The 14,646-nt window shown below is 45.6% G+C and overlaps 1 protein-coding gene across 2 annotated transcripts in view; it reads right to left on the bottom strand.

Moving 5' to 3' along the window:
- Positions 1-334: 334 nt before the first annotated feature.
- The window catches only part of LOC112852934 (stimulated by retinoic acid gene 6 protein-like), a 64,617-nt gene continuing 50,305 nt past the window's right edge, over positions 335-14,646 (bottom strand). For both annotated transcript variants that reach the window (XM_086683552.1, XM_086683551.1), the window contains 8 exons: positions 10,606-10,681; positions 7,001-7,082; positions 6,618-6,666; positions 6,047-6,164; positions 4,972-5,091; positions 3,548-3,711; positions 2,430-2,576; positions 335-1,718 (listed from right to left, as the gene is read on the bottom strand). In XM_086683552.1, the coding sequence (XP_086539678.1) occupies positions 1,570-1,718; positions 2,430-2,576; positions 3,548-3,711; positions 4,972-5,091; positions 6,047-6,164; positions 6,618-6,666; positions 7,001-7,082; positions 10,606-10,681 (905 nt within the window). In that variant the 3' untranslated portion in view covers positions 335-1,569. The remainder of the gene's footprint in view (positions 1,719-2,429; positions 2,577-3,547; positions 3,712-4,971; positions 5,092-6,046; positions 6,165-6,617; positions 6,667-7,000; positions 7,083-10,605; positions 10,682-14,646) is intronic.

Here is a 14,646-nt window from a genome sequence, read left to right as displayed (position 1 = left end):
TCACATCATCACGAAGTGAAACAATGAAAATGACAATAACTGATATTTATTCAGTTTAGGATGTATCAGGCACTAACTTAGGAGTGTTTGCATGTTATTAACTCATTTTATCCTCAAAATAATTTTGGGTGTTGCAGGTATTGTTTTTTTTTTTTTTTGTTTTTTTGAGAGAGAGAGAGAGCAGGGGAGAGGGGCAAAGGGAGAGGGAGAGAGAATCCCAAGCAGGCTCCATGCTCAGTGCAGAGTCTGATGCAGGGCTCCATCCCACGACCCTGGGACCATGACCTGAGCCGACGCTCAGGTTGGACGCACAAACAACTGACCCACCCAGGTGTCCAGATATTGCCCTTTTTATTCGTAAGGAAAAAGCAGCACAGAAAGGCAAAGGAGTTTAGCTGGTGTTACACAGCTGGAAGTGGTCATGTGGGGATCCCGACACGCCAGTCACAGTTTTCTCAGTTTCTGAAAGCAGAGTGACAAAGTCTAGTCGTAAAGGTTAAATTAAAAGAGATGAGTCTGGCAGACACGTCTAGCAATAGGACTAGGTTTACAGTAGATGCTTAATGTGATTGCTGAACTTCAATTGCTCTGGGACTCATGAGGTGGATGGGGACTTCCCTCACCCTGTTGGTATGTCCTCCTGGCACTTGCACAAGCTGCATGACTTTGGTCACTTTGTACAAGCCCTGAACCATCAGAGACCTTACACGAGGGTATGAAGACTCAGGGTGAGGACTGGGCCCTCTGCACACAGAGAAATGTCCAGGCCTCCCAGCCTGGCGTCTGAGCTTCCCTAGGTGGTCTAACCCACCCCTGATTCCCTGCACTGTAAACACCAGAGGCCTCCCCTCCTCCAACATGCCTGGGGCTCTCCTGCTCCCACTCCTTTGCTCTGTTGTCCTCCAAGGAGAATGCCTGCACACCCCCATCTCTGCCTCCGCAGGTAGGCAGCTTTCCTGGGGGATCCCCTCCTCGTCAGATGTGCATATCTTCTTTGTGCCCAAGACCCAGGTCAGTTCTGATCTGTTCCTCATCCCGGTGGCCATGGTAGGAAGAGCCCAATGTGTGCCTGCTCACACTACCAGACTAGAGGCTTGGGTCTCTCCCACCACCAGGAGGCCTGGAAAGTGGGGGAGCAATGAGGATCCTATTGGATTAAGGCCATATTGTCTCCCAGAGAACAACTGTGTCCAATAGTTAAACTCTCCTGGTATAGATAGCCATTTTACCACATTCTTCATTGACACAAAGTTCTGCCCTGTGGTCAAACTGTTTGTCCATATGGAACTCCCCAAGGCTGCCTCCTAACCATGGATAGTGGAAATCATTGAGAAAAGATTGTTCAACAGAAATTCTCTTTAGTTCTTGATCTTTTTTACCAGGGGAGTGAATTATTGGGGCTGAGACTTCATGGTTCAGCCCAGGTGCCATCCATGAGTGTCTGGTGCTGTATGCAGTGGACAGTGACTGTGCATCCTGTCACAATGCAGGGGACAGCAGCTGGGTAGCCCGGGTCCTCTCTGGAGCAGTCATCCTGGAATGGCCTTATAGCAAGGTCGGAGGTCACTGTCAGCTCTCTGAGCCCATCAAAAGAATCTGGGTAAACTCCCGGGAGCTATGACCTGGTCTTGATTTTCTGAGCATGACTAGTTTGGGATTGTTGACCAGGGTCTGCAGCAGAAGCCACCGCGTCCTGGACCTGGCTGAGACTCGGGGACCTGGGAGAGAATCAGAGCAGACAGACCTGGAGGACAGGGCTTGTCTCTGTCCTTCTCAGAGGCTATTGGAGAAGCTGACTGGTAGGTGTGAGGTGTGGGAGAAGGAGCTGGACCAGGACCCCTGGGGACATGAGGGTGGCAGAAGGGACATGAGTTTGTCCCAGAGCCGGATATCCGTTGGATATAGCTGGATATAGTTGGGAACAGTGATGAACTTAATCCAGACTGGTGCCCACAAAACATGACTAATTGGTGGGCTTCCCAGCAGAAGGCAGAGCAGAGTAGTAGGGGTGGAGGGGTGGAGTAGACGGTTATAGAGCCTTGAGGAGGCAGGTGTTGGGGGCCAGAAGCACTTGTGGTAAGCAAAACTGAGCCCCATCTTGGAGAGCATCTGTTCTGAACCCTGGGATATGGGCGGGGTCTCAAACAAATGGAATAGTGAACTCAGACAGTGGAACTAGAGCTCATTTCTGGGAACAAGGGAGGAGCCCACTTAGAAGGACAAGGACACCAGACCTCAGGGGTCCCATGGCCAGGCTGGCTGAAGACTAAGCCTCCTGTTCTCTCAGGTCAAAGGTCTCCCAGGGTAGGGAGTATGGAGGAAGGGGGGCAGGGAAAGGGGAAGCTGGAACATCTCAGGGATCCCAGAGAAGCCTTAGGGTACTTGTTCCCTATTGTCCAATCCCAGCATGGGTTCAGACAGAGCCTTACCTGCTGACTGATTTAGGCACCAGTATTTGATGGCCTGCTGCAGCCTCCGCTCCCTGTGCCCTGTGATCAGGATGTTACAAAAGCTGACGAGCACAGGGTTGGTATGATAATGATCCACATAGAGCATGCCAATCCAGGCGCTGAACCCTGAAACCCAGAAGGCAAGTCAGGCCATGCAGTATGCCCTGTGTCCCAGGATGCCCGAGCTTGTGCTCTTGATGATGTGGCTGCAATGCCACTTTGTTCCTATATGGTGCCCATGTTCTCACTGAGAACCTAGAAAACTAGGTCGGAAGAGCAGGAAGGGTTCTTAAGATAGCATTCTAATCCAACCATGTTATGGAAAATGTGAAGCTCAAAGCAGAAGGAGAGCTGTGGCTGATACAGAGAGGCTGTCAGTCCTACAATGAATGGACGAGTGAATGACTGGACACAGGTCAGAAATAAGACAAAAGCTACTTTCGCTCTACAGAAATGGCTTGATTTTAGACTATTTCAACTGAACAGGCCATTTTCTTAACTAAGTTTGGTTTCCAACTAATGACACACCAGTCATTCTGAGAGGTGTTCTTTCTCAAAATTTCCAGAGCTGTGCATTCATATTTACATTCTGACTGTTCAGATGGAATTTCTAGTACTTCTTACTGCTCTCCATGATATCTTGAAGGCCTGTCAAATATGCAGCAATTTACTTGCCTGAATTCTCTTCTGACCATTAGGATGAATGTGTTTTTCTTTTTCTTTTTTTTTAAGTTTATTTATTTATTTTGAGAGAGAGAGAGAGAGAGAGAGAGAGAGCAAGCTAGGGAGAGGGGTAGAGAGAGAATCCCAAGCAGGCCCCACACTGTCAGCATGGAGCGATGCAGGGCTCGATCTTATGAACCATGAGATCATGACCTGAGCCGAAATCAAGAGTTGGACGCTTAACTGACTGAGCCACCCTGGAGCCCCCTGAATGTTTTTTGCTACTCAGCTTTATAGCCTCCATGAGAAGCTGAGCTCTGAGGCAAAGAGTGTGAAGTCCAGGCCTCTGGTACCCAGCCTGCAGGCACCACAAAGGTACAAGACTAGTCCCCTCCACCTGACTCAATGCGTGGCCTCAGGGACCGGCCACTTACCCATGTCTGCACCCTCATAGCCATTCTGCATGATGGTCCTGTCGATGCGGGCAATCAGCCACGTGCCCAGGATGCAGCTGATGAGCAGCCTGGAGAGGCAGGCGCCCAGGCCCAGGAGCACGTTGTAGAAGAACAGAAAGTAGTTGAAGTTGTGGAAGGCTTTCCTGCAAACGGAAGCAGGCAGACGGGCAGCACCCTTTCAGTATGAGGAAGTGGCTAGCAGGCTGGTTCAGCGCCCCATGCCTGTGATCAAATCCTGCTGCTCCCATCTCCCAGCCCTGTGACCTTGTGCTGTAACTGGGAGCTGACTGTCCCCACCACACAGCACTGCTGTGGGAACTGGCTCAGACACCACAAATGTCCACAAATGTCAGTGGAGACTGTGATGTTTCATGGGATCCTTGGGTTTTGAGGTTTCCTGTATGGCAAGGAATCTCATGTGGCTACAGCTGGCTTTGTGGTTACAGCAGAGGTTGTGGCTTTCCCACTGTCTGTTGTAACAGTGACCTGCCCCCAGCTGGAACTGTTCCAAGTCCTCCAGGGGAAACTTTTCAAGTGACCACTTGACCATGTAGTTTCCTGTTGCCTATGGGATAAAGCCCAAACTCTGCATGCTGGATTTCTGGGCCATCTCTGAGAAGGGCCTTTCCCGGGATCATCACTTTGTGCCTCCTCCCTGCCCCTCAGCACCTATGGTGACCACTGCATGGTCACCATATTGGATTCTCACGGTTCTCTCAACACATCTTGCCCTTTTATGGCTTCCTACCTTCATCCGTGAAGTGAGGGCTGCTGGCCATGCCCTCTCCTCAGCTCTCCCACCTATAGGAATCCCACCACCCTACGACCTCAGCTCAAACTCCCCACCTGCAGCTGAATGAACCACCCCGTCTCTCTTTCTCCATTCCCTGTGCTGCTCTTTTGAGCCTTTCACACCGTCTGGAGTGTACTGGGGCCACATGACTGTGTCTGCTGGCTCCTGTGGACCGTGAGCTTCTGTAGGCAGGTCACGTAGGAATATCTCTTTAATCTCCAGTGCCCCTGTTGTTTCCTCCCCGAGTGAATGGCTTCAAATGAATGAGTTCCAAAGGATCACCATGGGCCAGGTACTGTTGTTCTAAGTTCATATTTTAACACATCTCATTCTCGGAATACCTCTGTGAGGAGTGTGCAATTATTTGTAAAATGATGAAACTGAGGTTCGTAGGTGTTCAGTAAGGTCACATAAGGTCACACGGTTCATAAGGAGTGGAGCCAGGATTTGGACCCAGGCGGTTTGGTTCCAGAGCCCACTCCTGAGCCACGGCCCCTCACCCTCTCAGAGAGGGCACTGTCCCCCCAGGAACCTGCCATGGGTGAAGAGGAAGGAAGGAGAGACTGCTGAAGCCAAGGCCCCCAAGCCCCATTTCCTTCTTTGCCCTCACCTGTTGTTGAGAGCCAAGGGCTTCTGCTTGTCAGCCATGCTCATCTTTGGCTGCAGGAAGAAGCTGGTGGCGATCCATACCTGCAGGATCATGAGACCCAGGACGATGGATATGGTGAGGCTGAAACACAGGGCGAGACTGTTGCGGCACCTGCTCTCTGCTTGATGCACACCCGCTGTCCGTTGAGAAAACGGAGGCTCACAAAGGGGAGGTGACTTTCTCAAAGTCACAGTCAGGTCGTTTGGCTCCATACTAGGACTCCAGGATTTAATTATATCCCTTTGTCCACAAGTGGCAGCTGGGATGCGTGTTTAACAGCATGGGAATCAAAGAAAAGCATGAAGTTTTTAAAGCTCTCATGAAGGTCCTGAAAGTGGACGGGCAGGCTCTGCCCAGCCTCCCACATAGCTTTGGGGGAGTGTGGAACCAAGGAGCTCAGAGTGGGGAGGTCCCCGGAGAGTGCCACATCGTGTGTTTGCATCGCCTGAGCAGCAGTGTGGGTGGCAGTTAAATGGGGCCTCGGCTTCAGATTGCTAGCTCCCAACCCTGCCTCTTCCCCTCCTTGGACAAATCACTTAGCCTTCTGTGCCTCTGTTTCCTTGTCTGACAAATGGGTGTTAATATGAGGCCCAGCCTTTAAAGGGTTCTTAAGAGAAAAGATGCACAGTGAATTATCAGTTACGTCAGCCTTCACTCTTATCTTCCATATGGGATAAACTGAGGCTCAGAGAAGTAATTTACCCAAGGTCACACAGCTGATCTAAAACCTGAACTCAGATTCCCTCTATCATGTCCGAACTCCCTTGTCACCTCCCTGAACTTTAACCTTCCCAGCTATACAATGGATATGTGTGTGCCCCCCCCCAGACACAACTGTGAGCACCCCACTGAATAGTGAGAATGGAAATGTCTTATGAACTGTAAGGCTCCCATTGTGATGACTTGCTATTTTGGCCCATCCTTGGGTCTGAGCTGAGAGTGTCGGTCCAGGAATGGGTGAGAGCCCAACAGCAGCTTCGAGGCTACACCAGTGCCTAGGCCCTGGGCAATGACAGAGAGCCCACCCTGCACTTACGTCCCAATGCCCAGTCCTTGGAGCATCTCCAGGCCCTGGTTGTGGATGACAGGCAACACCAGGCTGTACATGATCATCAGGCCACACAGGCTCTGTACCACGTGGATGATGAGGTAGCCTGTGGACCAAGGGAACCTACGGTCACTCAAGGCCCTTCGCAACCCAGTCATGACTTCCTGCAGAGCCCCTCTATCTTCCTCCCACCAAAGGTCCTGGCATTTTTGCTTATGCAGCTTCTTCTGCCTGGCACGACCTCCCTTTTCCTCCCGCTCACCTGCGGCTCACCCTGCAGTTCAAATGTCAACTCCACTAGAAAGCATTTGTGTCCTGCCTGGGAGAGTCACTTGCTCCTCTAAGTCACCACCACCTTTATCATTTCTGCCCCATGGGCTTCGGGCAGGTAGTAATGATAGCTTTGTGAGTGTGGGATTCTCCCTCCTTCCTGAAGGAAGGTGGGTGATTCCCTTTACCCATACCTACCCCCCACCTCCTTCTTCCTCACCTCTCTTCTCTCTTCCCACAGCCAGGACCCCATAGGTGCCCAGGGAATGGGTCACATGATGACACTTACCCCACAGAATATAGGCTATTTGCCAGCCAGAGTACCTTGCAATGGCCACCTGAGATTTAAAAAGGAAAAGGGGTCTCATAGGGGTGAAAACACTGATTACCTCCAATATACGGGTCCAGAATCTCTGCCTCATTTGAGGTTCACCCACCAACATACCAGGGCAGATGCCATGACTGTCATTGTTTTACAGATGAAGAAACCAAGGGCCAGATGGGGATAGTGACTATCCTGGGCCACCCAGCAGCAGAGTATACTAGAATTGAGGACTCTGGATGCCCAGTGCAGGGCTGTCCCTCCCCCCAGATGCTGCCCCTGCCTAAGAGGCAGGAGAGCAGGACTTGGCCACTTAGTCTCAGAGCAGAGACAGGCCTCTATAGACTTACCACACTCTTCGACGAGGAAGGATGATGGAACTTCAAAGGGAGAAAGTGTTTATTTCCTGCCCACAGCCTCTTCATGTGCTTTCTAGAGAAAAAGTGGGGAATCAGTGATGCTCATAACCACAACTCCTTATGTACTTAGAGCTCAACAGATGCCAACAGAAAAGCCTGCAGAGGGAGATAGAAGCCAGCTCAGCTTCCTTGTATTGACCGCAGCTCGTGGGACAGTTCTCACTAGCCTTAAAAATATTTTTAAAATACGTTTGGGCACCTGGGTGGCTCAGTTGGTTGAGAGTCCGACTCTTGAGTTTGGCTCAGGTCATGATCCCACGGTTCTGGGATCGAGCCCTATGTCAGGCTCTGCACTGAACGTGGAGCCTGTTCAAGATTCTTTCCCTCCCTCTGCTCCTCCCCAGTTTGTGTGCGTGTGTGCGCTTTCTCTCTTAAAGTATACAAAAATAAAATAAAATAAAATAAATTTTAAACTGAGATATAATTGACATATAACACTCCATTAGTTTCAGGTGTACAACATAAATGATCCCATATTTGTGCACGTTGAAAAATGGTCACCACAGGAGTCTAGTTAACATCCATCACCTCACATAGTTACAAGTTTTTTTCTTGTGATTAGAACTTTTAAGATCTACTCTTAGCGACTATCAAATATGCAATATGGTGCTGTTAACTATAGTCATCATGCTGTAGAGTACCTCCCCGTGACATTTATTTTATAACCGGAAGCTTGTACCTTTTGATTCCCTTCACCCACACCCACCCCCTATCCCCACCTCTGAAAACCTCAAATCTGTTCTTTGTATCTATAGCTTGGGTTTTTGTTTTGTTTTGTTTCAGATTCCACATATAAGTGAGATCATACAGCATTTGTCTTTCTCTGACTTCACTAAGCATAATGCCTTCAAGTTCCAACCATGTTACTGCAAATGGCAAGATTGCACTCATTTTTCTGGCTGAATAGTATACCAGTGTGTGTGTGTGTGTGTGTGTGTGTGTGTGTGTGTGTGTATGTGATATGTCTTCTTTGTCCATTCATCCATCAAAGGACACTTAGGTTGTTTCTATATCTTGAATATTGAAAATAATGTTGCAATAAACGTGGGTGCAAATATCTTTTCTAAATACTGTTTTTGTTTTCTTCAGATAAATACCCAGAAATGGAGTTGCTAGATCATATGTAGTTCTATTTTTACTTTTTTGAAGAACTTCATACTGTTTTCCACAGTGGCTGCACCAACTTCCATTCCTACCAATAGTGCATGAGAGTTCCTTTTTTTCCACATCCTCGCCAACACTTGTTATTTCTTGTCTTTTAGGTACTATCCATTCCAACAGGTGTGAAGTGATACCTCACCATGGTCTTGACATGATTTCCCTGATGATTTAAAAATCTTAATATTATATAGTTCCCAGATCTCAATGGTGACTGAATGTGATAGTTGAGTCTCTGTGTGGCTTTTATTTTCTTCAATTTGCTCTATTACTTTTTCTGTGACGTGTATGTATTACTCATGTAATAATATTTCAAAATAGGTAAAAATGGAAAACTGTTTTTAATGATAGACCCACCTTATAGCAACATCAAGGACACGGAGAAGCCCAGCCCCCCAGCAAACCTCTGCATGCTTTCCCCACGTGCTAGTCTCGGCCTGGTCCTCGGCACGAAGATTAGGTTGGCAGTGGTTATGTTCACAACCCCCATTTACATCTGTGTCCCACTTTTCCTCTAACATTCTATATCCAGTGTTTTCCAGGAGGTTTTGCAACATTATAATCACTAAATTGGCAAGAATTAGTATGAAATAAAGAATGTAAATATCTCATTAATAGTTTGTATATTTATTACACAATGAAATGATGGTTGGGGGTTATGCTGGGTTAAATAAAATATGTTATTAAATTATTTTCATCTCCTTTTTTTACTTTTTACTCATGTCTATTAGAAAATTCAAAATTGCATCTGTGGTTTTTTTTTTTTTTTTAATTTTTTTTTTTCAACGTTTATTTATTTTTGGGACAGAGAGAGACAGAGCATGAACGGGGGAGGAGCAGAGAGAGAGGGAGACACAGAATCGGAAACAGGTTCCAGGCTCTGAGCCATCAGCCCAGAGCCTGATGCGGGGCTCGAACTCACGGACCGCGAGATCGTGACCTGGCTGAAGTCGGACGCTTAACCGACTGCGCCACCCAGGCGCCTCACATCTGTGGTTTTTATTATGTTTCGGCTCGGCAACACTGGAGTAGAGTATGCCATCAGGAATACAAACACACAGATATATTTGCATGGTGCATCGGAAATTTCTGGGGGGATACAGAAAATGAATAACGTTTAGCTCTGGGGCAACAAACTTGAGTCTGAATGACTTCAGACTTCCTTTACACTAAATATTTTTTATAACATTTTTTAAAAGAGGCTGTATATACGTTGTAATAATTCTAAGAAAAATAAAAATACTGGCACAGTGCTAGTGCTGTCCACTTGAAGGACTTTCTTATCCACTATTTCCTTTGCCCCATGGTCCTGTAAAGCAGACAGGGCAGGGATCATCATTCCTCTGTGACAGGTGTGGGAAGAAGGGGCCAGCCTGGACACCAGAGAAGCCTCCCCACCACAGAAGCCATCTCTTCCCTGGGCCCTCTACCATGTCAGTGCAGCCAGCTCTAAAAGGTGTCTGTGACTGGCTGTGGTCCAATGTCTCACTAATCATCTCCTAGGCACTTGCAGGTCAATGAAGGGAGGAGCAGACATATCCTTGCATCAGGCAGGGAAGGGGAGAGCAGCAGTGTCCAGCCAACCCATGGGGTCTGGGGAGAAGAAAGCAGAGAGAGGGAGCAAGCTAGGGCTGTGATGGAGAGCTGGGGCCTCTTTGTGCCAGGATGCGATCTGCCAGAGACCCACCCTTGGTGCAGCCAGATGGGGAGGATGTAAAGGCAGGATGCTTTGGAGGGGTAGGAGTTGGCCCTGGGCCTCCTGTGACTGCATATGAGTTACAGCCTGAGGTGGAGGGAAGAAGGAACTGAGAGACAGAGAGGAGGGATGGCACATACTGCTGTCTGCAGTGGAGTGCTGCTCACTACATACTGAAGGCCATCCCCTCCTCCTGCTCTGCTCTTCTAGAGACTGATGCACCTGGTGCCCTTGACCCGATCTCCTTTGATGTATCCTTGAGCCAGATGCACCTGCTGGGAACCCAGTGTGTTTAGTCCTGGAGAGCGGGGCAGGCCTGACACCCAATAGGGATGCTGAGTGTAGCAGAAGTGACAAGACCTCTCAGGACATGGCCAGCTGCTAATGGCTTGGGTGAGTTATTTTGTTGAGTCTCAGCCTTCTCAGCTGTAAAAACAGAGCTGAAACTACCTCTCACGGTTGTAGTGAAAATCAAAAGATTCTAAGCACAATATCAAGCTTATGGTAGAAGCTCAAATCAATAGTGTTTTCGTTTTGGGTTTTGTTTTATTACCGATCAATGAGGCTGTTCCTGGACCATGTACACCTTCCTGGTTCCAATTTGGGTACTGCTGTCACTGCTCCGGAGTTTTTAGAAAAGTACTGGCTGAAGACACACAAATGACTCCCAGAGCCCTCTTACCTGTAACAGGCCAGTATGTGGAACAGATAGCTCACACACGTGAGGGAGGCGGGCAAGATGGTCACCAGCCAGACTCCTGAAGTAGAAAAAGAGACAAGAGAGGCCTGAGAAGATGAACCAGAAACAGTATTTTCAAAATGTGGAAGCTCACACAGAAAGGGTTGTGTAAATAAAGTTTGTTTATATTTCTGGTTCATTTCAGACACACACACCCTTGATATCCTTTACTTCCCGCACAAGCCTCTCCTTGGGTATTAATATTTTCCATCTACAGTGAGTACGGGGAAGAGAAAATTAGGGAGTATACACATCGTAGTTCCCTTCCATTCTTGTAAAACCATTGATAGTTGATTTCGATTGGCCACCTCTAGTAAAGAGCAACCATGTACAAGGATAACTGGAATCAAGAGGTCTTGAATGTTCTTTCATCCCATCCATCCTGTGGAGAATCTCCACGGACATTACTCACAGTTTTTAATAGGCTGTATCTAATGTGCTTTCATTGTGATCCTGTGTGCTTATGAGAAAGGGATGGAGAAACAGGAAAGAGAGATGATTTGAAGGTATGAAAGCTTCTGGACAAGCTGTTTCTCAGTCAGTCCAATCAAAGCATTTTAAAAAATCCAACACCCCTTTTATCCTTAGCCTGATAAAAAGCATCTGCAAAAAAACCCACAGCTAACATCATACTTAACAGCGAAAGACTGACTGCTTTCCCCCTAAGTTCAGGAATAAGAAAATCAACATCCACTTTTGCCAATTCTATCTACATTATACTGGAGGGTCTAGCTGAGGCAATTAGGCAAGAAAATGCAGCCAGACTGCAAAGGAAGAAATAAAACTATCTCTATTCACCGGTGACTTTTTCTTATATTTAAGAATCCTAAGCAGTAAACAAACAACCAAAAATATTCAAACCCATTAATAAATGAGTTCAGTAAGGCTTCAGGACGCAAGACAAATATATAAAAATCAATTGTATTTCTGTACCCTAACAATGCACAATGTGAAAATGAAGAAAACAACTGCATTTGCACTAGTATCAGAGGATAAAATACTTAAGAATAAGTTTAGCAGAAGTATGTAACTCATACACTGAAAACTACAAAAGACTGTTGAAAGAAATTAAAGAAGACTTAGATTAATGGAAAGACACACCACTTTCATGTATTGGATCTTCTTTGGTAACATGGCAATGCTCCCTAAATTGATCTGAAGATTCAACCCAACCCCTGTTAAAATTCCAATGAAATTTTTGCAAAAATTGATAAGCTAATCCTATAATTCGTATAAAAATGAAGGGACCCAGAATAGGCTATACCATCTTGAAAAAGAAGAAGGAAATTTCGAGACTCACACTTCTTGATTTCAAACTCACTACAAAGCTACAGTAATGAAGTGTGGTATTGCCATACAGATAGACAAACAGATCAATGTAATAAACTGATAATCCAGAAGTAAACCTTCATTGTCAATGCATTTTCAAGAAGGATGAAGAGGCAATTCAGTGGGGGAAAAGAATATGCTTTTCAACAAATGGCACAGGGGTAACTGATATTCACATGCAAAACAATGAAGCTAGAACCTTACCTCACAGCATAGACAAAAATTAACTCAAAATAGATCACAGGCTTAAACGTAAAAGCTAAAATTATACAAGTCTCAGAAGAAAATATGAGAATAAATCTTTGTAGACTTCAAGTTAGGTAATGTTGTCTTAGATCCATACAAGTGATAAAAGAAAAATGAATATGTTGGACTCCATCAAAGTTAAAAACATTTGTGTTTCAAAAGACACCATCAAGAAAGTGAAAAAGCAACTCGCAGAATGGGAAAAAATATTTTCAAATTGTATCTCTCTTATGGGATTTATGTATAATATAAAGGACCCTTACAGATCAATAATCAATAAATAATTCAATTTAAAAGTAGGCAATGGGGGTGTCTGGGTGGCTCAGTTGATTGAGTGTTCAACTTCGGCTCAGGTCAAGATCTCATGGTTTGCAAGTTCAAGCCCCACGTCAGGTTCTGTGCTGACAGCTCAGAGCCTGCAGCCTACTTCCAATTCTGTGCCTTCTCTCTCTCTGCCCTTCCTATGCTCATCCTTTATCTCTCTCTGTCTTTCTCTGTTTCTGTCTCTCTCAAAAATAAACAAACATTAAAAAAATTAAAAGTAGGCAACAAATCTCCATGGACATTACTCACAGAAGATGTACAAATGGCCAATAAATACATGAGAGGATTCTCAATATCATTAGCTATCAGGGAAATGAAAACCTAAACCACAAAAAGATGCCATTTCAGACTTATTAGATGGCTGTAATAAAAAAGACATATAGCTTAGCGCCTGGATGGCTCAATCGGTTAAGCACCCAACTCTTGATTTTGACTCAGGTCATGATTTCACTGTTTGTGAGATTGAGCCCTGCATAGGACTCTGTGCTGACAGTGAGGAGCCTGCTTTGGAATTCTCTCTCTCTCTCTCTCTCTCTCTCTCTCTCTCTCTCTTGCTCTCTGCCCTGCCCCTGCTTGTGCTCTCTCTCTCTCTCAAAATAAATAAAAACTTAAAAAGAAAGACACATACCAACAAGCGTTGGTGAAGATATGGAGGGAATTGGACCCCTGATGGTGGTGGGAAAACACAGTGATGCAGCTGCTTTTGAAAACAGTCTGGCAATTCCTTGATAGGTTAAACATAGTTACCATATAACCCAGAATTCCACTCTTAGGTACACACCCAAGATATATGAAAATATATGAAAAACTTGGAGATGAATGTTCATAGCAATATTACTCATGATAACCAGAAAGTTGAAACAACCCAAATTTCCATCAACTAATGAATGAATAAGTACAATGTGGTATATTCATTCAACAGAATAAAATTCAGCAATAAAGAATAGGGGCACCTAGGTGGCTCAGTCAGTTGAGCATCTGACTCTTGATTTTGGCTCAGGTTATGATCTTGCCATTCGTGAGTTAGAGCCCTACATCAGGCTCTGGGCTGACAGCACAGAGCCTGCTTAGGATTCTCTTTCCCTCTCTCTCTCTGCCTTCCTCTCTCTCTCTCTCTCTTTCTCAAAATAAATAAGTAAACTTAAATATTATTTTTAAAGTCCAGCAGTAAAGAATAATGAAATTGGGACACATGCTATGACATAGATAAATTTTATAAACATTGGCTATGTGAGAGAAATCAATGAAGAAAGACCACATATTATATGATTCCATTTATATAAGAAGTCCAGAATAGCCAAATCCACAGAGCCAGAAAACAGTGGTAATCTAGGGCTGGGAGAGTTAAAGGGAAATGGGGAGTGATTACAAATGGTCATGATTTCTTTTTAGGGTGATGGAAATATTCTAAATTTGATGTGGTGATGGTTGTGCAATGGTGATGGTTGAGAATATACTAAACCCACTGAATTGTACTTTCTTTTCTTTTTGTTTTTTTAATGTTTATTTTGTTTTTGAGAGAGAGAGAGAAAGAAAGAGAGACAGAGCGTGAGTGGGGGAGGGGCAGAGAGAGAAGAGACACAGAATGAGAAGCAGGCTCCAGACCTTGAACTGTCAGCACAGAGTCCCGAATTCACAGACTGCAAGGTCATGACCTGAGCCAAAGTCAGATGCTTAACTGACTGAGCCATCCAGGTGCCTTAAAAATTTTTTTTTAATGTTTATTTTATTTTTGAGAGAGAGGCAGAAAGACAGACAGACAGAGCATGAGCAGGGGAGGGGCAGAGAGAGAGGGAGACACAGAATCTGAAGCAGGCTCCGGGCTCTGAGCTGTCAGCACAGAGCCTGACACAGTGCTCGAACTTGAGAACCATGAGACCGTGACCTGAGCTGAAGTTGGACACTTAACCAACTGAGTCACTTAGGTTTCCCTGAATTGTATTTTAAATGGATGAATTGTATGGTGTGTTAACTGAATCTTCAAAAAGTTCTCTTAAAAAGAAGGAAAAGAAACTGATTTTCATTCCTTTCAAGTTTCAAATATGTCTCCATCCCAGAAATTACTAGGATTAGGCAACGGCTATA

This window comes from Puma concolor, chromosome D4 (assembly GCF_028749965.1).
Source record: "Puma concolor isolate L17-30 chromosome D4, mPumCon1.1.hap2, whole genome shotgun sequence".
Taxonomy (NCBI): Eukaryota; Metazoa; Chordata; class Mammalia; order Carnivora; family Felidae; genus Puma; species Puma concolor.
The sequence above is the reverse complement of the archived record's forward strand: the minus strand, read 5'-3'. Positions and strand labels throughout refer to the sequence as shown.